Source organism: Neomonachus schauinslandi, chromosome 16 (assembly GCF_002201575.2).
Source record: "Neomonachus schauinslandi chromosome 16, ASM220157v2, whole genome shotgun sequence".
In the NCBI taxonomy this organism is placed as follows: domain Eukaryota; kingdom Metazoa; phylum Chordata; class Mammalia; order Carnivora; family Phocidae; genus Neomonachus; species Neomonachus schauinslandi.
The window spans coordinates 55478729-55499178 of NC_058418.1; the positions used below are offsets into that span (position 1 = coordinate 55478729).

Here is a 20450-nt window from a genome sequence, read left to right on the forward strand (position 1 = left end):
AGTCCTCAGGATCCCCCGTGCCCGTCTGAATGTGGGGAAACAGGCTCAGTGCCCAGGGCCACTTCCAAGTAAGTGGCAAAACGGATGCGAGGCTGCTTGTTGGCTCCAGACACTGATCACCAGGCTCGGGGTTTCTAGCTAGGGGGTTCCATCCCACTTCCTTGAAAGGATTCTTGAGCCCGTTGCGGCAGGGAGCTGGCCGGGTGAGCTGGGAACACGGGGATGTTGCTTATGCAGTGCTGGTTAGAGTGTCTTCTCTGCCCCGGCACGTCTGGGTTCTGCTCCTTCTCCAGGTCCAGCCAGGTTCCACCTGGCGAGCAGCTGTCCCTCACCTTCCCCTCCTCGTCTGGCCTTGGGGAGGCTCGCCCTCACCACCCAGGCCCCCTTGCCCGGAGGAGGCTCTTGAGCATGGTCTCTAAGATGCATGCACCTGAGCACCCACCTGGCTGAGGGCTGGTTTCCTTAGGGGATGTGGGGAACGTGCCTTCTCGCCAGTGCAAACTCATCAACAAGCCAGACAAGGTGCTGTGGACGCAAGTCCTCTGGGGCCGAACCCAGGGCTGGCCAGGGGCTCAAGGCCCACTTGTGCTTTGCCGGCATCATTGAAAAGTTGGACCGGTCTTGAAGTATCCCCTCAAAGCATAGGGTGCCTGTCTTGCAGCCCAGATATTCCCCAGCTCCGTAAGCGCCTGCGTTCAGTGTGGCTGCCAACGGCCGGCTTCCTTTAGGTCAGTGCTTTTCCAGGACAGAACCTGAGCAGGTGTCATAAGGGGTCCAGACTTCACGGAAGTGAATTAACACCTGTTTTTTTTTTTGTCTTCTGGTGAATTCTGCTTTTTGTAAAATCAGTCTTCTGGTAGCATGAAAAGAAAATGTCTACAGGGAAAAAACCCATCATTCCTTTGGCCTGGCTTAGCAGCCAGAATATTCCTGGACTCCTGTGTAGCATCTGGCTGTGGGCCGGCATATTTTTACTTCGTGGTAACGGTGGCCAGGACAGCTTTTAATTCTTTCCCCCCTTCTCATATGGTATCAGACAGTTCTTCTATTCCGTAGCCGTCATGGTGATCATTGTCAAGGCTGCCTTCGGGCCATCGAGCCGAGAGCCCAAACGTTTGCCATTCTTGGATCTGGTCTTGCTGTTGCTGCATCAGGCTTAGTACTGGGACTGATGGTGCGGGGGGCACAGAGGGCTTGCCCCTGCGGGATGCTGAGTGCCGACCTGCTTTCCCAAAGAGCCCCCTTCATTCTCTGGGCCCCTGCAGCAGCCTGGCCGTGGCACTCTGGGGGATCGGACGGGCACGGGTGTCCCCACACAGCCCTGTGGCTCCGTGGTTCCGTGGCTGCCAGCGTCCTTCTCCAAGCAGGCCCCGGCCACATCACTGACCACCACCATGCGCTCTGGGCTCTGATGGTAATTGTTACAAGACCTCTAACTGCCCGGCTCACCACAGTGCTCTCAGAAACGGCCAGACCCCTCGTGTCTTCTCTCTCTATCGAAACCGCTTTGTTTACACTTGCTGGTGACGCTGACCAGTGATTTGTGTTCAGTTTATTTCCTTTCCTGGGAAGAAAGCAACGATGCCAACCTGGTGGATGGGGCCGAGCGAGGGGGCAGTGGCCACCCATGGTGATGACCAGGGTGGGGGTGAGGGAGGGCTCAGGGGATCAGATCCTAAATAGGAAGTTTTGGAAAGGATTTGCCCATGTGACAGCAGGGCTCTGCATCCCTGCAGGTTTCTGCATCTTCAGTTCATTTTCTACCTTGTATCTGAGTCCTTGGGTACCCCCACCAGCAGCTGAGGAAGGAAGCCAGTCACGATGATAGAGAAATGTGAGCCTCTAGGCTCTTGTTCGGGGGTGATGGGGACCCATGTGCCCTGTCCCCCATAGCCGGCTATTTTGCAGCTTTCAGACCTTCCCCGGCGTCCCTTCTGTGCATTACCTGGACAGTTACTTATTCACTGTTTTCCTCTGCACTGACTTTAAAGGGACTCACATTTTCAATCAAGTTGTGTTTTAACAATCATATCTGGGAAATCGGGGGTTCGTGGGCTACATGTATTTCCCCAAGTCTACATGGGCATAAATACATAATTGTAATATAAACAATGACTCACTGGGGGCCAGGCAAATGTCTCCTGCACACACAGGTGGCGTGTGGGCCACCCAGGGAAATTCCTGGAACCCAGGCACTCCGGGGATGCCCAGGTGAGCTCCTTGCAAGTTTGGGTTATAGGCACTTACAGCAGGTGCTGGGCAGGATTTGGGGCTGTTTGCCCACAGCAGCCCCCTTCTCCAGCCCGCCCCGTGGGTGGCTGTGCCGTGAGCTGTGGTCTCGGTCTGTCGCGTGTGTGGTGGCTGGAATGTAACTAGCTGATCTGCCCTCTCAGGTACCGCTCTCCCGGCTTCCATGTCCAGTCCTGGTATGACGAGGTGAAGGACTACACCTACCCCTACCCCCACGAGTGCAACCCCTGGTGTCCGGAGAGGTGCTCTGGGCCCATGTGCACCCACTACACACAGGTAACCCCCGAGGCCCGAGCTGAGACCTCAGCCCAGCACCCCCAGACCCCATCACTCACCTGGCCCTGCAGGACTGCTGCTCAGTTGGAAAACTGCCCTGTCATTACCATAATATTTTTCCTTTAATTTGGTGTTACTTAAAGTACGGCTGCTGGGCTGAGCTTGGATTTGTGACATAAGCATAGAAACGGGCAGTAAGTGCTAGAAACTTGTATGGCAATTTTCCATCGCTAGCACACTTTCCTCGTGTGTGGTTTGTTTTTGTTTGGGTGTGTGTGTGTGTGTGTGTGTTTAACAAACATGGATCTTCAGGGGGTTAAGGAGAAAATTTGGTCCTTCACCCCTTCACAGCATACACCCCTTTAGCGCCAGCACCCTGGAGATCCAGGCCAGACTACGTTGCCCTGCTCTGCCTTGTCCCTGGCTCTGACACGTGGATGTCATCTTTTCAGATAGTCTGGGCCACCACCAACAAGATTGGCTGTGCTGTGAACACCTGCGAGAGGATGAACGTTTGGGGAGATGTTTGGGAGAATGCGGTCTACCTCGTCTGCAATTACTCTCCAAAGTAAGAACAAGGAACATGGTTGTATGGGTTGGGATGCATTTGCCTGGCACGGAGGACCCAACTAAAGTTGGCTTAAATGGTGAGGTCTCTTCATTGGTTCACATAACAAGACATCTAGACATTGATGCATCCAGTTCAACTTAAAAGCTCCGCAGTGTCAGTGAGGACTCAAGCTCTTTCTGTTTCCTTGCTGTACGAGCCTATCCTCGTCGTTCCAAGATGGCTGCAGAACATCGGGCATCGCATCTTCCCAAACTCAAGGGAAGAGAATGGTAGAAAAGGGCTTTCTCTTGGGCCTTTCTCAGCCCTGGCCCACTTTCTCCCTATGTCATTGGCCAGAACTAGACTCCTCACAGATTGGGGGGGGGGGTGGGGAGCACAAGATTTCCTTAATTGGCTTCAACCAATGAAATTGCCCAACTGGCTTTGCAAGTCATCTTCTGGGACCCCCTGAGCAAATCAGAAGCCAGAATAGCTGTTGGCTGGCCAACCAGCGGTGTGTGCCATAGCGATATTCTTTTTTTTCTCTGAAAATATGCAGCAGATAGCACTCTAGGAAACGTATACATGCTACACCTAGTTTTTGCATTTTTATGTTTTCCCTTCTAGAAAAGGCCACCCGGAGCCTCTGTGTCTCAGCCCCCTTCCTCCTCACAGCATCCTGATATCATGAGTGTGCCATCTATCCTTCAATTGACTCATTCACCTCCTTTGCTCATCAAATAATGTGTTGCTTCTTGGAGCACTGCCCTCCCTGGGTATGGCCTGTGGTTTGCATGCCGGCCATGGGGCCGGCCGTCGCCTAGCACCGGGCCCTGCACACAGTATGCCCTTGAGGCATATATGCTCAGTGACCGAATGACATGAGGATGACCTCACTTACTTGGTTTGGGTCAGGAGTGGCCGTGAGGAGGTGGGATGAGAAGGAATCGCTGAGGTCAGGAGGAAAATAGATGCTCTCCGTCAAGTGTCTGACAGCCCACAGGCCCGGCGTGAGGGCGGGCGGATGAGGTCATCGCTGCGGTTGGGGGGGCACGCCAGCCCCGTGGACGAGCAGTAACTGGCCCACGATGGTGGGATCCCCGGCAGAGTGGCCGCTGGGGCGTGAGGGATATTTCGATTCCACTCTGTATAAAAAAGAAAAAAAAAAAAACACCTGAAGATCCTATCAGAAACAGAGTTCTGCCTTTCTCAGCGCCCAGCTGTTTTCTTGAAAAAAAGAATAACGTATGGATGATACACACTAGTCTTAAGTGTGCGGCCCGATAAATCCCACATGTGTCTGCGTGGGCTAGCCAGCGCGGGCGGCCATGACCGAGGCCCAGGAGCTGCGCGTCTCAGGAGGAGGCACGGCGGGGCCGGATGCCGGCAAGTCCCTTCCTCCCTGTGTCCTCACGTGGCCTTTCTTCAGACTCCCTCGTGTCTCCTCTTTTAGGGACACTAGTCTTGGGGGATCAGGCCTTATCCCGTGACCTCATTTCACCTCACTTACCTCCTGGGAAGCCCCGTCTCCGCACACAGTGCCCCCAGGGCTTCAACGCAGGAATTAACGGGTGCTGGGGGGAGATGCACAGTCAGTCCGTATAATACGTATATAGCCCTGTAACTACCCCCCAGCTCAAGATGGAGCATATTTCCAGGGGCCCAGGATGTCCCCCAGAGGTGCCACCATCCAACATCTCTCTGCATTGGTCAGTGTCTGGTTTGGACCCTCACGCGAATGGACCAGACATGTATGCCCTTTCGGGCCCAGCATCTGCTCAACACCGTGCGTTTGAGATTTGTGCGCAGTGTTGCCTGTTCAGTGGGCCGTTTTGATTGCTGTGTGGTATCCATGGCGTCTTTCCTCAAGAGTCCGAGCCCCTGGCCATGCAGGTCGCTGAGCCAGGCCCCCGACCTCCCTGAAAAGCCGTCAGAAACGCCACCTGACAAGCTTGTTGATTCAGCAAACGCTCGCAGAGCACACGACCTTCACCATGAGCAGGGCCCTGGTCTGAGGGCCCATCACTCTGTCACCACACAACCTCCCGATGGGGCCCCTGTTACAGAGAAGGAGACAGAGGGCCAGGGCTGAGGGCAGCGGTGGGGTCACACGGCAGGTAGGGCTGGGGTCCAACTTGGGGAGTTGCTCTGGACTGCTCAGCGGAGGGAGGCTGAGGGTGGCCGGGGCCGGGCTTAGCTTAGTAGCGGGGCTCTGGATTGCCTTCCTGAGTGAACAGATGGGTGACCAATCAGGTCAGCCCCGAAGGAAGTTTCTAGAAGGAGTCACAGAGACTGTTCCCCGGTCACGCATGGCTCCAGCCTGTGTGCCAAAGGCCCAGGCTCTGGGAGAGGGGCTTGGGGATACTGCTCTGCACCTGCTACCTGGCTCCCGGAGAACCAGGCCCTGACCAGCTTCCAGTTTTCCTGCCTGGGAACTTCAGAGGGAGGTGGGACGGTGTCCATGACATCAGGAGGGACCTTGGTCCCAACCGTGAGGGCAGAGTGCTCAAAGGCTCTGAGCCCCTCCGCTTGCTTGCTGTGTGACCTTGGGCAGGTCACCTAACCTTTTTGAGCCCCAGTGGCCTCCTCTAAAAAAGGATGGAATTCCAGCACGTCCCTCCTGGGTGTCAGAAGGATGGGGGGACCTGGTTGTAGGAGCTTAGTAAACATGAGGTACTCCCTAGAACGTGCTGACTTTTACTCCTTTGAGAAACGGCTTAACAGGGGGGAGCTCAGCAGCCTTCCAGTACAAAGGGGTTGGGGCTGGGGTGGGGGGTGGGGGACAGTGTTCAGAGTCGTGTAAGGCAGGACACGGGCAGATGTGGGGCCCGGGGGGTGGTAAGACACACCCCAACACGAGGGGACCAAGGTGCTGGGGAGGAAGGATGTGTCACAGCTCCCGACCAGCATTCTCCTAGAATTCTCTAGGCTCCGTGCAGTTGCCTCTCCCCCTTTACCCAGCACACACACCCTCCTTCTTCCCCTGGATGGCCCAGGAAGGGGGAGAGGAGGGGCCCCCGGCCCTCGGGTGGCGGCCCCTCCTGATGGTGTGTTTGGTGTGTCCGCAGGGGCAACTGGATCGGAGAAGCCCCGTACAAAACCGGCCGGCCCTGCTCCGAGTGCCCGCCCAGCTATGGAGGCAGCTGTAAGAACAACCTGTGTTACCGAGGTAGGAAGTGACTTCGAAGCCGCCCCGAGTGGCTGTCCCCTCTGTCTGTGGGTCAAACGGGAAAACGGAACACCGAAGTCAAGGTGCCCCCTCCCCCTACTTGTGCAGCCGTGTGTGGTGGGCAGATCCCCCCTCCAGTCCCGGGGTTCAGCCCCCGGCTCCCTGGGGACACGGGGCTGCGCTGGCATGTCCCCCCAGGAGGCCTCTCCCGTGGCCACACCCTGAGGTGGGTGCTGGGCGCACCCGCGTCCCTGCTGTCACTGGCGCTCACGGCTTAAATACACAACAAACCAGACTGTGCCCGTCCCAGGTGACCTCCAGGCTGGGCAGGGGTGGCCTTTCTCCTTGATGGCCTCCTTCCTTCCACCCTGTTTGCCTCTTGCCGATGCCTCGCCTGGATTTGCCGTAGATGTTCACAGTTCCCTCCCCGCCACGGCCTGGGCAGATGCCCTGCTTTCAGGGGCCGTGTATCTGCCACGTATCCTGCCCCTTGTTTCTAGTCGGCCTCTCAGGACGTTTCCACTGTCCCCGCTACTAGAAGTAACGTATCTGGGGCCTAAAGTGTTGCTCACGTTTTGCAGTATTTTCTCGGGCTCTGTCCCAGGGGGACGGAACTGGGCCTGAGGGGCTAACCAGGTGTTCGTGTTCGGGACGTGTTGTCCCTGTGGCTGCCCCGGCAGGCCCTGTGACAGCAGGGAGGGTCTCCCGAGGTGCGGGCGTGCAGGAGAGGGCAGCTCTCCACACCGGGCTTTCCCTGTCAGTCTGGTGGGCTCTGGGGTACGGAAACGGGTGGGCTAGGGTGGGGGTCCCAGACCCGGTCGTGGCCCAGGGGCCCTGTTGTCTCGGCTAGCTGTTCACTGCTGGTTCTGCCCATTGTGGGGGCCGAGGGGCAGGAGGTGCAAGGATCCGGATGCGAGACAAACCTGTTCGTGCTGCTCCCTGGATCGTGTGTCATCCACGGGCAGTGGAGTGTCCAGGGGGCAGATTTCAAGGCTGGTTCTCAGACCCCTCGTTCGCTCTGCCCCAAGACGGGCATGACAACATCAGGCTTCCGTTGGGTACGTCAGGCTCCAGTGAGGGAGTCCACGCATTCGGTATGGATGTGTTATATTAGCACCTGCCACGTGCAGGACATTGCCAGGTGGTAATTGTGGGGATGATCATGGGACCTGACACTTAAGGCCCTACCCTCATAAGACTGGGGTCAAGTGGGGTCATGGCCATGAGCAGTGACATGTGTCTTCCCAGGGAGCTTACAGCAAGAGCATTGGCTGTCATCTGGTGGGGTCAGGGAAGGCCTCCTGAGCAGGTGGCCGTCGAGGAGGGAGATGCAGCCTCGGGGTGAGAGCAGGGGAGGGTGCTTCCCACAGGGGCCAGAGCACCTGCAGGCGCCCGTAGGTACGAGGGCGGCGTGGTCATGAGCCCTGGAGACAGGGAGGCTTGTTAACTGTAATTTCTCCCGTTGGCCCACCCCTCTTCTCTGTCTCCGAGGCGGGGCTCCACACGCTTGTCTTTAGTGAACCCCCCCGCCCGGATATCCCCGCTCCGAAGCCTGCATTCACGAGACACGGGGTCTAGAGCCCAGCACACCTGCTTTAGGAACAGCATGCCGGCCACATTCTAGCCGCGGGACCCTGGGCAGGCCGTCCCCTCTCTCTGAGCCTCAGTCTCCCTGCCTGGAGGTGGGGGTCAGGGCAGGACGAGATCGTGGGTGGAGGCTGGTGTCTGGGCCCTTCCCTGTGTCCCTGGCAGGCAGGACCTGTGGCTCCTGTCCAGTCCCCTGGGAGGGGCAAGTCCCCCGTCAGATCCCGAGTGCTGATTTGGGGACCGTGGGAGAGCGAGGCCTGTTGAGGCTTCTCCTTGGGTCTCCCGCTGTTCTTTGCTCCAGCCTAATCACGTTGCAGGGCTGTTTTCAGGGCCCGTCAGCTCCTCCATGAGGGGCTCCAGGCGCACAAGCCAGAGCTGCTCGGGCTAGGGGTTGTCTCCATGGTTATCGGAGGTGCGTACTCAGGCAAACTGCGTGCTCTCTTTGGGCCTCAGTCTGCCCATCTGTAACAGCGGCAGTAAGAGTCCGTCTGTAGAAGCTTTGCTGGGAGGACGCAGAGAGAAGGATGTGGGTTGCTAACACAGCAAGCCACACATAGTGCCTTATAAACACACTGATTACCCTCTCGGAGAAGTGGGGGTGGGGAGGTATGACTGCACTTAGCACCTTGCATGGGGTCCTTCCTCACCTGGTGGGGACTGTAGGCCCTCTCCCTGCCTGAGGGCTCATCCATGTGGTGAACCTGGCAGATACCTTCCTCTCCTTGGAAACACAGCTCTGGTGTCACACCTCCTCCCGGGAGCCTTCCCTGACTACACAGGCAGTGCACCTGCTTCTGTGCTCTTTCTGCCCCCAGACTCTCCTGGAACCCTGATCACCTGTTGTTCCAACTGTCAGTTTGCTCTGAGGGCTCTAGGGTCATGGAGCAGCTGTGTTCTGCAGGCCATCTGAATGCATATGCTGCCCATACACACAGAGAGTCATTTTCAAAGAACACATGCACACAAAGACACCTCAGATGCTGGGTTACCCACCCAATGAAGCCTTTGTGCTTGTTTCTTTATTTTTGGTGGAAAACACCCAAGTCCCCTTGGCAGGCATCCCAGTTTTCTCAGCTAACCAGGAGGAAAGTCTCCCGTAAAGCAGCTTATCTGCATAAGCTACTTAATAAGCACCAACTGAGGGTGCCTGGCAAGGCCTTGACCTATAAAGAAAATGGAGCAGAATTAAAGATAGACCGTTCGAGACGTTTCCGTCCCTCCAGCCTGAAACCGTGAAACCGTGTGGTGATCAAGGGTGTGGGCTTCTTGGACGGGCAGCTCGACACTCAGCTGTGTGAGCTTGGGCAGGTAGCTTAGCCTCTCTGAGCCTCGGTTTTCCTGTCTGTGAAATGGGGCTGATCAGGCCTCCTAGGGAGCGAGGAGAGCACACCAAGGAAGCATCGAGCTGGCGGGGAATCATGCAGTGTGGGCCCCGTATACATTAGCCACGAGCTCTGTCCCCACCTACAGAACCAGGTGGGAACCTGCAGGCCGATGTAAGCAATGCCGTGGGGCCCGAGACCCCTGGTCCGGAGCTGGATGGTGCGCACAGTAACCTTGCGGTGAACTTGGGCATGGAATTTCCCCAGGCCTGCGCTGCTCCACACAGGGGATCTTAATTAGGATGTGCTCAAATACAGCCTGTCCTCTGGGTAAGCATTCCACTTTTCATGTGTGTGTCTGAGGGCAAGGACTGTCTGCCCATTTTCTTAAATAGTGAGCCCTCAAATGCTTTAGACAGCTTTACCAAACTATATTCGGCTGAATAAAGCCACGATTATGAGGTATAAAAATCCTAAAGGCCAGTGGAAGAAAACCCGGCTCATTCCAGAGATAGCTCTGGCTTTCGGTGAAGGGCAAAGCTGAATGGCCACATTGACAGGAAGAGCAGACCAGAGACAGAAGATGTGGACCGAACGGCGTTTGCAAACCCAGTGTCTTCGTAAAGATTTCGCCTGTAGCTTTTGGCTCCAAACGGTGCTTTCAGAATTCTTATCGTGAAGGTCTTTAAACTCAGCTGGGACTCTTTTCTTCTCTCTTTTTTTTTCCCCGAAAGAACTCAAAGAGAGAATTTTTTAAGGGTTAGCTCATCCTTCATTCAGCAGATTTTGTTGAGCAAAATTGTAGATGGGAGCTGGGTGTCTGGGGTGGGGGCAGGGGGGTGGGTGAAGCAGGCTGGTTCCTGGCCCCAGGGAGTTTGCAGCTGGTGGGAGGGGCGGGTGGTGGTGGCCTCATGGCTATCAACAGAGCTCTGATGAGGATGGCACGGGGGCTCAGGACTGCCATCCGCCTCCCACTTAAATCCCACCCCCTCTCCTCACCTGGGGTGGTGGCTGTGCGTGGGCTCGGGGGCACTGGCCCGTGAAACAGATGCAGCACATCCCAGCCTTGAAAAGCCCTGGAGAATTGGCCCTCGATTTGGATCCTTGTTTTGCAGAGCCACAAAACACCTGGTCCCCCTTTGGAGAAGAGAGGTCGTTGCTCCTAAGGGGAAGTGGGAGGGTGAGGCTAGGGGGTTCATGAGCACTTGCTGCCACTTGAATTTGAATCCCATGCCACAGAGAGGCCCAGGAGGAGCTCCCAAGGCAGGGGTTACCAGCTCTGGTCCTCAGACACCCTTGGGGAATGGGTGTGCACACTAAAGGTGAGAGGGCTCCCCCCCTCGCCCCACAAAGGTTCGCATCAGTTAGTCCTTGACAAGGCCATGAAAGCAGATAAAAACAGCAAGACTTTCCTGTGCGTTGGCTGAATTTACAGTTGGGTACCCTGATGGCCTACAGGTGGGTTCTGATGAGCTCCCACAGGTGTCTCTCAGGAGAAAAACTGGAAGATGCCCTGATGCTCCTGAGAAATGGAATTTGTTTGGTTAATTAACATGTGTTAAACCTGGGGGTTGTGGTCACGGTTGGAGAAGAGAGAATACTGGGGGGTGGGAAACATACTGGACCCGATGGTGTAACTCTGTTTTTAACCCGGAGTTGGGTCTTTGGCTGGTTGTACACGTTGGGCAGCGAAGCTTCAGGGCAGAGAGAGGCGTTGGCTTGGTTGAGCGATGACTCACAGGGGTGCAGAAGGGAGCAGAGTGTGCCCGGCGCCGGGGCGCAGCGTGGTCCAAGGACACTGACGCGGGTCATCGGACTGAGGAAGACCCCTCCCCCCGTGAATACCGGGGGCCAGAGGGACCTCAGGGCAGACAGTGCTAGGTTGGGGTCAGAGGGTGAGGCAGCCTCCCGAAGCCGCTTCCTCGGGCATGTGGTGGCGTGCGGGAGGAGGGACGAGAAGCCGCTGTGATCACCCAGGTGCGGCACTGGGGTTTGCGCCTCCGGTCGGCCCGGCTGCTCCTGGGTCCAAGGCAAACACGGCGTGCAGAGAGCCCGGCCGCCTCGCCTTGGCTGTAGGAGTCCCCCTGGCCGGCCCTGCTCTGAAGTGTAACTTTCTCTCTGCCGCTGATCCGACCCTTTGTTTTTTTTTGTTTTGTTTTTAAAGATTTTATTTATTTATTTGAGAGAGAGAATGAGATAGAGAGAGCATGAGAGGGGGGAGAGTCAGAGAGAGAGGCAGACTCCCTGCTGAGCAGGGAGCCTGACGTGGGACTCGATCCCGGGACTCCAGGATCATGACCTGAGCTGAAGGCAGTCGCTTAACCAACTGAGCCACTCAGGCACCCTGAACTGACCCTTTGTGACTGTGAACCTCAAGCCAGTCCACTTTCCCAGTTGCCGTTTTCCCCGTAAAGTGCATTTCTGTTGAATCCTCCCCTCACCGTGTTCTCTTTTTCGCCCTCTGCACTCTTAAGAAGAGACGTACAGCCCCAAACCCGAAACAGACGAGATGAATGAGGTGGAGGTGGCTCCCATTCCCGATGAGAAGCACGTCTGGGTCCAGCCGAGGGTGGTCAGACCCACGAAGCCCAAGAAAGCACCCGCGGTGACCTACATGAGTGAGTCGGGGCTCCGTCCTCTGCCCTCGGGCTGCCTCTGCTGGGGGGGCTGGGGGGGAGGCCTGAGAGGTCTCCAGGTCAGCAAACAGTGGGGAATGGGGTTGGGGGGGTAGCTGCAAAAGCACAGCCCTAAGACATTTTTAAAAAAATGGTATTTTTAAGTCATTTCCAAAGCAAGCATCATAGGAGTGGTGCTTGGGTGGCGTTCTCCCCCCTGCCCCCCGGCAGCATTTCAAGGTTAGCCCAAGGTTAGTGCCTTTCAAAGGGGGCCTGGGCTAAAACTGGGTTCCTCTGGAGGTTCCAGTGGGACGAGCATCCCCGGGGCCGGCTCTGGTGGGCTCTGGCTCTTCTTCACCACATACTGGCTGGTGACTCGGACCCCCACTGGCCTCTGTGAGACTTGGTTTGCTCATCCATACAAGGGGGCAATAAGGCCCATGTGGGGTTGCTGTGAGGATCATGTGCAGTCATGGGGGCCACCCAGTATCAGCTCTGAGCTCCTCACCACGGTGCCCCTCGAGGCTCCTGGAGGTCCCCAGACGCAGAATGTTGTGCTCACCCCTCACTCGGCTTTCCCCTGCCCTGCACGCACGCTCACCTCGCAGCTTCCTTCTTTCTGCCCTCACCTGCCCCAGCTGGAGCACCGTGTTCATGTCCCCGATGTAGCCCCTTTATGGAAGGTTCGGGGCTCCGGGGGGCATTTTTGTATGGGCACAACACAGGCCTGGGCTGTCCGCCTGGGATTCTCCGTGTCCCCTGAGCCTCCAGTAGCATAAAACAGGGCTCCCCCATCCCAAGCAAGGCCGAGCTCGTGCTCGTGTTTCTCCCCCCCCCCCCCCCCCCTAGTTTTTTGGGCTGCTCTGTCCCTGCCCTGCCTGACCAGTCTCTGTCCTCGTGGGCCTGACAGTGTCACTCTATCAAACCGTAACGCTACGCCAAGATTCTGATGTGTCACTAGGAAACAAACAAGGAGAGCTCGACAGAACTCTTCTTGGCTGGGGAAGGCCTGTGAGTCCCAGCCTTCTGGAACCCTCTGGGGCTTCGGGGCATGTGGTGTGGGCCAGGCCCCCTTCCAAGGCCACACTGACTTTCTCAGTGAATGCTCACAGAAAGAGCACCCACGGCACTTGTCCCGCTGCTCCCCTGAACCTCAGAGGAGGGCAAGGCACGCATCCAAGGTCACACGGCTACTCTGAAGGGCCGGGTCTGGGATTCGAACCTTGCAGCTGATGCCTGCAGCCATTGGGCAGTGCTTCCGCTCAGGTTATGACACGGATTCCAGGATGTTCTGGAAAGTTCGTCGGAGTGCGGGCTGGTATCTTTTACCTCAGACCGATCCCCTGTTTGTGTGACATGCGTTCTTGAACTTCTCTCCTAGCCCAAGTTGTCCGATGTGACACCAAGATGAAGGACAAGTGCAAAGGGTCCACGTGCAACAGGTAAGGTCTGGGCTGGGCCCCTCTGGCGCCTTTGAAGGGCCTGCTGTGGGTTGTGGGTCGGATCATAAGTTAGACTGACCGTGATGTCTCCGAGGTCCCTCCAACTGCCACCATTTATTAAGAGCTTGGCCCACGAAGGTGATCTGTGTCTCTCAGCCCAGAGCAGGGCTTCGGAACCTCGGCGCTCCTGACACTTAGGGCCGGATGATTCTTGGTGGCGGGGCTGTTCTGTGCCCTGGAGGGTACTGAGCAGCAGCATTCGGGCCTCAACCCACTGGATGCCAGGAGCACTCCCACCTCCAGCTGTGATGACTAAAACTGGTGCCAGAAATTGCCCCCCGCCCCGTCCTGGAGGGGTAAAATCACTCCCAGGTGGTAGTAACCTTTGACTAGGGAGTTGGCCCAGGCTCTGGGTCTCCGTTCACCTGGACATATATTGCAGTTAAGTGTTTCGTCCCCAGTGGGGAGGAGGGGCCCGAATCATGGATGCTGTAGACATAGAGACCTTACGAGGTGTGTGTGGAGAGGGTCACAGAGTGGCCCGGGGTGCTGTGCAGGGGACGTTAGGGCGGGCCCACTGTATAACCTGATCTTCCCAAAGCTGGAGGAAGACCTGCCCGGGTGTTCCCCAGTAGTCGAAGGAGGTCAGCTCGCTGATGGACCCACTCAGCATTGTCCGTTCAGACGTTGCAGAATGGTTGCCAAGAAGGGCAGGTTTGGTTTTGGCCGGGCAGCTGCTAGGCTGCTCTTTCCGGCAGCAGAGGGCCAACATGTGCGGTGGCCTCACGCAGAGCCTCGGGCTCACGGTCGGAAAACCATGTCCGCGGTAGAGAGCGGTCCTTACTCCTCTTCCTCCGCCTTCTGGGAGCCGTTCCTCTAAAGGTGAACCGTGCTAGTTACAAGAGAAGGTAGCAGCTCCCACTTCATGCCACGGGGCATTGGAATTTGGTTTGCCAGGAGAGCGCCCCCCTTGGACCCTGGCAGGAGTGTCCGGAAGCTGACTTGGAGTGACCCGGGCTGAGGTCGCTCGAGGGCTGGCGCATCCCACAAACAGCTGGCCGGCATGTACTGCAGAAGTAAAAGCAGCCAGCTTACTGGTGAGATCAGCAACATGTGGCACCGAGGGGTGGTGGCTTACCTGTCCCCGTGCACGGCTCCAGGGCATCTAGAACGCGGAGTGGTCCCATCGTGATGACGTGCCTTTCTGTATTTCTGTACCACAAGCTGGAGAGGAGAGCATCACCCCTGAGCAGTCAGTGGGAAGAAATTATAAGGCTCGGGGAACATCCATCAGGTAGCACTGAGAAAGTTCCAGAGTCGGGGGTAGCTGGGACCCCCCGTAAGCAGGGAGAAGGACTATTCGAGGCCTCTAGTCAAGACCTGTAACTCCCCCACCTGCAGGCTCAAGCATGTCCACAGCCTGTCTCCTTGAAGGAAGCCCATAAATAAAATAATATTTACTGGGCCTGTTTCCCCCACTGACTTTAAAAGGTATTCTTGTTCATGGTAAGTAATTCAGGAAAACAACACTACCACCAAAGTTTAAAGGAAAAATAGATAAATAATTGCCCCGGCATCTCCTTGATATCCGTGGCAATTTGATGTAGTCCCTTCCCTTGTGCTTTCTGTGCACTGTGGGGTTGTGCGTGATGGTTTTCATTTAAGATTTTCCAAAGTCAAATATTTTTTTTTTAAAGGTTTTATTTATTTGACAGAGAGAGACACAGCGAGAGAGGGAACACAGGCAGGGGGAGTGGGAGAGGGAGAAGCAGGCTCTCTGCTGAGCAGGGAGCCGGATGCAGGGCTTGATCCCAGGACCCCGGGGATCATGACCTGAGCCAAAGGCAGACGCTTAACAACTGAGCCACCCAGGGGCCCCCAAAGTCAAATATTTTTCAAAGACTTCATTTCTAAGGGAAATTCCTTTGATAGTGCTGGCTTATTTCTAGTTTTTCATGATTATAAGCACTTGGAATAACACATGGGTCTGACTTTCCAACCTCTGGCCTGGGTTATACGCTCACAAGGAAAGTTCAAGAACGGGAGGATATGAATTTTTAGGGCTTTCTGGAAAGATTAATTTATGCATTTCATGGGCAGGAGCATCATCATTGGATTTTATTCTATTTAAAAAAAAAAAACAAACCCTTGCAATTCGACACCTAGAAAGAGGCATCTTCTTTAAAGTTGTATGTTCTTTGATGATGGATGTTTGAGGATTTTTTTTTTTTTTTTGCTGCCTTTAAAGCCACTTTTCTTTCTTCTGTGAATTGTCCTTCTATTCGCATCTCTGCCTTCAACACGAATCTTAAACACGGGAAAAGGTCAGGTTGAATCTGGAATGGTGTTGGTGTGAACTCCAGCCTGGGTAAATCGCGACTTGCTTGGACACCGTGGATTTTGCGTCACCAAAGCTTCTCTCTGATGTAATAGTAGAGCTCTTGAAGGAGACAAACTCGGATGAATTCCTGGTGAGATTCCCTCACCACGTTCACCTCTGAAAACCGTCTGCTTTCTCCTCCATCAGGTACCAGTGCCCTGCAGGCTGCCTGGACAGCAAGGCAAAGGTCTTCGGAACTCTGTTCTATGAAAGTGTAAGTGCCCTGTGTGGACGCCTGTCGTGCACTTGTAATTTGTAAGGGAGGCTGGGGGTTTTCACACGACGGGATTTTCTTTCCACCCTTCAGTCCCAGAGCCAATCCGCGCCTATCTCTGGGCGCACAGACTAGTAAAGCCACTTTGGGGACCTGGGGCTCACCCTCGTGAAGGTCAGTCTCCGTCCTAGACAGAGCGTTAACATGCTCCACTGGATGGGGAGAAAGGGCTGTTTGTCACTGCTCTTAGTTTGTAAGGCCCCTTGGATGAGTTTTCTGAGATAAGCAACCCCGGGAACAAAGACATGTTCTAGGGAAAGGTGAGTCAGAAGTGGGGTGAGATTTGGCCAGACGTCTCGGCTTTTTGTGGGTTGAAGACAAACACCCCGGTCGTTTCAAAAGAAGCCTGAACAAAGATGAATTCAGATGTACTTATGGTGCCCCGCTCCCTGCCCCCAGTCGTCCAGCATATGCCGGGCCGCCATTCACTACGGGATCCTGGACGGCAAAGGTGGCCTGGTGGACGTCACCAGGAATGGGAAGGTCCCCTTCTTCGTCAGGTCTGAGAGGAATGGCGTGGAGTCTTTGAGGTAACTACTCTGGGATGGAGGATTCCTTAACACTTTTTTTTTTCTGGTTATGAAACTATTGTCAAAATTTCGAAAAGCACCAAACAATATAAAGAAGCAGGGGAAAAAAACTATAAAGATGAACTTAACTCCGTAGCTCAGAATTTATCCCCCGCAGACGATTTACCATCTCTCCCCTGAGTGGGTTTTCCTGTGTTTCATTTGGGCCGAGTTTTGACCCTTGCTTTTCTTCCCATCCTTAAGTTTATAGGTTTATTCTTGATGAGCATTTTTTTCTTTCTGGAGAATGAGGCTTTTCATTTTTTAAATATATTGACTTTTTTTTTTTATTGGCAAGATCCTGTTTTTCGGGTAAGGTCTGCAGATGGATGCAGGGCAGGCCGTCCTCTCCATCCTGACTTTCTGGGGAGCACTGGGGGAGGCCACGTCGTGGTCTCTCTGTAGAGTGGGAGGCATGAAGGAACCAGGGAGCATGGAGCCCAACGGTGGCCAAAGAGACCTGGCTCTTTTCTCACTAACCCCGCCCCCCCCGCCACGCCCATGACCTTGGGGCAGTTTCTTCATCCCTTCTGGGTGCAGCACCTCACTTATTTTTATTTATTTGTTTTTTTAAAGATTTTATTTATTTATTTGAGAGAGAGAGAATGAGAGACAGAGAGCAGGAGAGGGAAGAGGGTCAGAGGAAGAAGCAGACTCCCTGCTGAGCAGGGAGCCTGATGCGGGACTCGATCCCGGGACTCCAGGATCATGACCTGAGCCGAAGGCAGTCGCTTAACCAACTGAGCCACCCAGGCGCCCCAGCACCTCACTTATTAAAGAGGGCCCTGGTAGGACCCAGGGCTGACACCCAGCTAGTCCACAGAGCTACCGTCAGCCAGTTTTTTACATGATGCAACTCTCCTGCCATTGCTAGGAAAGCTCTGTTACCCAGAGACCTGAGAACATGCGCCGCCCCCATGCCCAGGAGCCCCCGCCCCATCCAGGATCTAGTGCCCAGCCCAGCAGGGACATTGGGGACCCTGCCTCAGCTCCCTACAGCCTTGGGCCATGGCGCATGGCCTCAAGAGAGCTTCCCCGTGTCAGTGCCCATCCCAGGGTCTGCAGCAAGGACCACGGTGACCAGAGCCCCTGTGTGTGTTCCAAGGAGCTCCACTCAGGACATTTCAGAAACCACATGAGTCATTCCCCTTTGAAAGGCCTGCTTCTTCAAGAGGTCTTGCAAAATTCCCTCTTCATCTTAGCTAGGGACTCGGGGGTTGTGTAAACACGAGCAAGGAAGTCTAAACGGAAGCAAAGAACGTATTCTCGGAGGCCGAGTGACTTAACGCGGGCCACGCAAGGCTCAGCATGGGCACCAAGGGCTCAGCGGGCTGGCGAGGTCTGGGCCCCGCGTGGCCTGACACGCTTGTCCTGGAGCCGCTTCTGGGCTCTCCCAGCGGCCAACTTTGTATCTGGAGCAGGGTTCTTCGCGTTTTAGGGAGTCTGCAAACATTGAAACAAAGCAAATCAAAGCTTTATTTTCTCTAACCTCTAATTGAAATGTAGTATTTCCTGCCGGTATGAATGTTGGCCCCAAACCAGAGTAGCATTAGCAGGGCCAGTGACTCTCTCACTGGGAGAAATCTCGTTGCTGCAGACATCTGAAAACACGGTTTCTGCCATCATTACCCTGAAAGGATAGTGGTTAGAAGACTCGCCTCTCGATCGTGTGTTTACTGCATTCTCAAGGGACCACAGCTATTGCAAAGTTATTTTAATACTTGGATGTCAGTGTCACTAATAACTGGATCCCTGTTTATCTTTTAAATTTATTGTATGCATTTTAAAGTCATTATTCTGAGAAGGGGTCCATAGGCTTCCCCAGCCTGCCAGAGGGGTTCTTGGCACAGAGAAGGTTAACAAGCCCCACTCTGGAATGGGCTTTCAGGCTGATGGGAAATGAGTAGGAAAATATAAAGTTGAGGCTGAAAATAAAATGCAAGAGCAATCTTGAACTTTTAGAAATGATGTTTGCATTTACTTCATGTTTTCTTTTCCAGCAAATACAAGCCTTCCAGCTCATTCGTGGTATCAAAAGTAAAAGGTAAGCTGGCCAGTCATTTTTTATGTGATCGTAATACACAGGTTACCTTGGGTTTCCCTGGAGGTTTCATTTTCCTTAGCTATTGATTGAATGTGTTTGATGCCTGTTAATATTGCTGTTCTCAGCACTATAAAGGTTTTTTAAAGGGGTTCCTGACGAAGTCAATTCTTTAACTACTTTCTAAACATATCTGAACTTGATATTGGCCCTAAATTGCTACACCAGAAACAGGACCAGGGCTCCCAGCTGAGTGTCACAGAAATACTAATGCCTGGGGCTAGAGTACCTGATAGGGAGAGTCCCTTTCTACTGGTCGACAGTAGCAGCTGGAGCCCTGTGTTGAGAAGGGTGCTGAAGCCCCATTCTTGGCTCATCAGAAAACAGGGCTTGGTAGACCAGTAATGTCAGCCATGAACATCAAAGGGAAACATGAGGAAGCCTGTGGCACATACTTGCCATCTCTGGCCTAGTTTTTCTATTGCCTGTATTTTATATTGCCTATTGCCTAGGGCATATTCATTTGGCAGGGTGGGGTGCATCCATGGGAGAGCATCCTATAAGCAGAGGTGGAGCTGTGAATTCTGGTTGCCCAGACTTGGCACTTGACTGGAAGTTTCAGGCAAGCGGAGATGTGGGGGGACCCTGCCCAGCCCCTTCCTCAGGAAATTGACCTACAGACCTTTCCTTTCCTTTGGGAAAGCAATTCTTGTCGTCATAGGCCCTGGATGCAGGAATATCTAGGTAGATGTCTTTATAAAAACATGTAGCAGGGCGCCTGGGTGGCTCAGTTGGTTAAGTGACTGCCTTCGGCTCAGGTCATGATCCTGGAGTCCTGGGATCGAGTCCCGCGTCGGGCTCCCTGCTCAGCGGGGAGCCTGCTTCTCCCTCTCCCGCTCCCCCCTCTTGTGCTCTCTCTCTCTCTCAAATAAATAAGTAAAATCTTTAAAAAAAAAAAAAAAACATGTAGCAGCTTTTTTTCCATTTTACAAAAATAATGCCTATTTATTCCAGATAATTTAAAAATACAAAGAAGCATTAAAAAAAAAAAAAAGGGGGGCGCCTGGGTGGCTCAGTTGGTTAAGCGACTGCCTTCGGCTCAGGTCATGATCCTGGAGTCCCGGGATCGAGTCCCACATCGGGCTCCCTGCTCGGCAGGGAGTCTGCTTCTCCCTCTGACCCTCCTCCCTCTCATGCTCTCTGTCTCTCATTCTCTGTCTCAAATAAATAAATAAAATCTTTAAAAAAAAAAAAGGGATTTGGCCCAGATTCCACCACTCAGAGATAACATTGTGAACATTTTGGTGGATACCTTTGTAGTTTATTTTCCCTATGATTAACAGTATTTGTACTGGTAATACATTGATACACTTTTTTTTTTTTTTAAAGATTTTATTTATTTATTTGACAGAGAGAGACACAGCGAGAGAGGGAACACAAGCAGGGGGAGTGGGAGAGGGAGAAGCAGGCTTCCCGCGGAGCAGGGAGCCGATGGGGGGCTCGATCCCAGGACCCCGGGATCACGACCTGAGCTGAAGGCAACGCTTAACGACTGAGCTACCCAGGCGCCCCCATTGATACACTTTTAAAAATTGAAATAGAATTACGTAAATTTGGTCACCGGATTTAAAAAAAAAAATAATAATGTATCAGGAAGATACTTCTGTGCCTTTAAGTGGTGTTCTCAACCTAATTTTAATGACCTCCCCTGCCTTCCATTGTATAGCGTCCCGTGGTATACAGAACCAATCCCCTTCGTTGGATTGCTACATAGATCCCTGGCCCATCCAAATGATAGGCTGGACCAGGGGTTGTCGAAAACGACCACCCTCAGGGGCAAATCCTTCCTGCCGTCTGTCTTTGTAAATAAAGTTTTATTGGCACACAGTTGCACCCGTTCATTTACACATCCTTGTTAGCTGGTTTCTGCTACAACAGCAGAGTTGAGTAGTTGCAACATAGTCCATAGGGCCAC

At 54.1% G+C, this 20450-nt stretch overlaps 1 protein-coding gene across 2 annotated transcripts in view; it reads left to right on the top strand.

Annotated features, from left to right (window-relative positions):
• CRISPLD2 (cysteine rich secretory protein LCCL domain containing 2) overlaps positions 1–20450 on the top strand; it is a 62992-nt gene that overhangs the window by 19788 nt on the left and 22754 nt on the right. For both annotated transcript variants that reach the window (XM_021705690.2, XM_021705691.2), the window contains exons 4-11: positions 2394–2526; positions 2979–3094; positions 6145–6245; positions 11629–11772; positions 13151–13211; positions 15739–15805; positions 16265–16395; positions 18435–18478. In XM_021705690.2, the coding sequence (XP_021561365.1) occupies positions 2394–2526; positions 2979–3094; positions 6145–6245; positions 11629–11772; positions 13151–13211; positions 15739–15805; positions 16265–16395; positions 18435–18478 (797 nt within the window). The remainder of the gene's footprint in view (positions 1–2393; positions 2527–2978; positions 3095–6144; positions 6246–11628; positions 11773–13150; positions 13212–15738; positions 15806–16264; positions 16396–18434; positions 18479–20450) is intronic.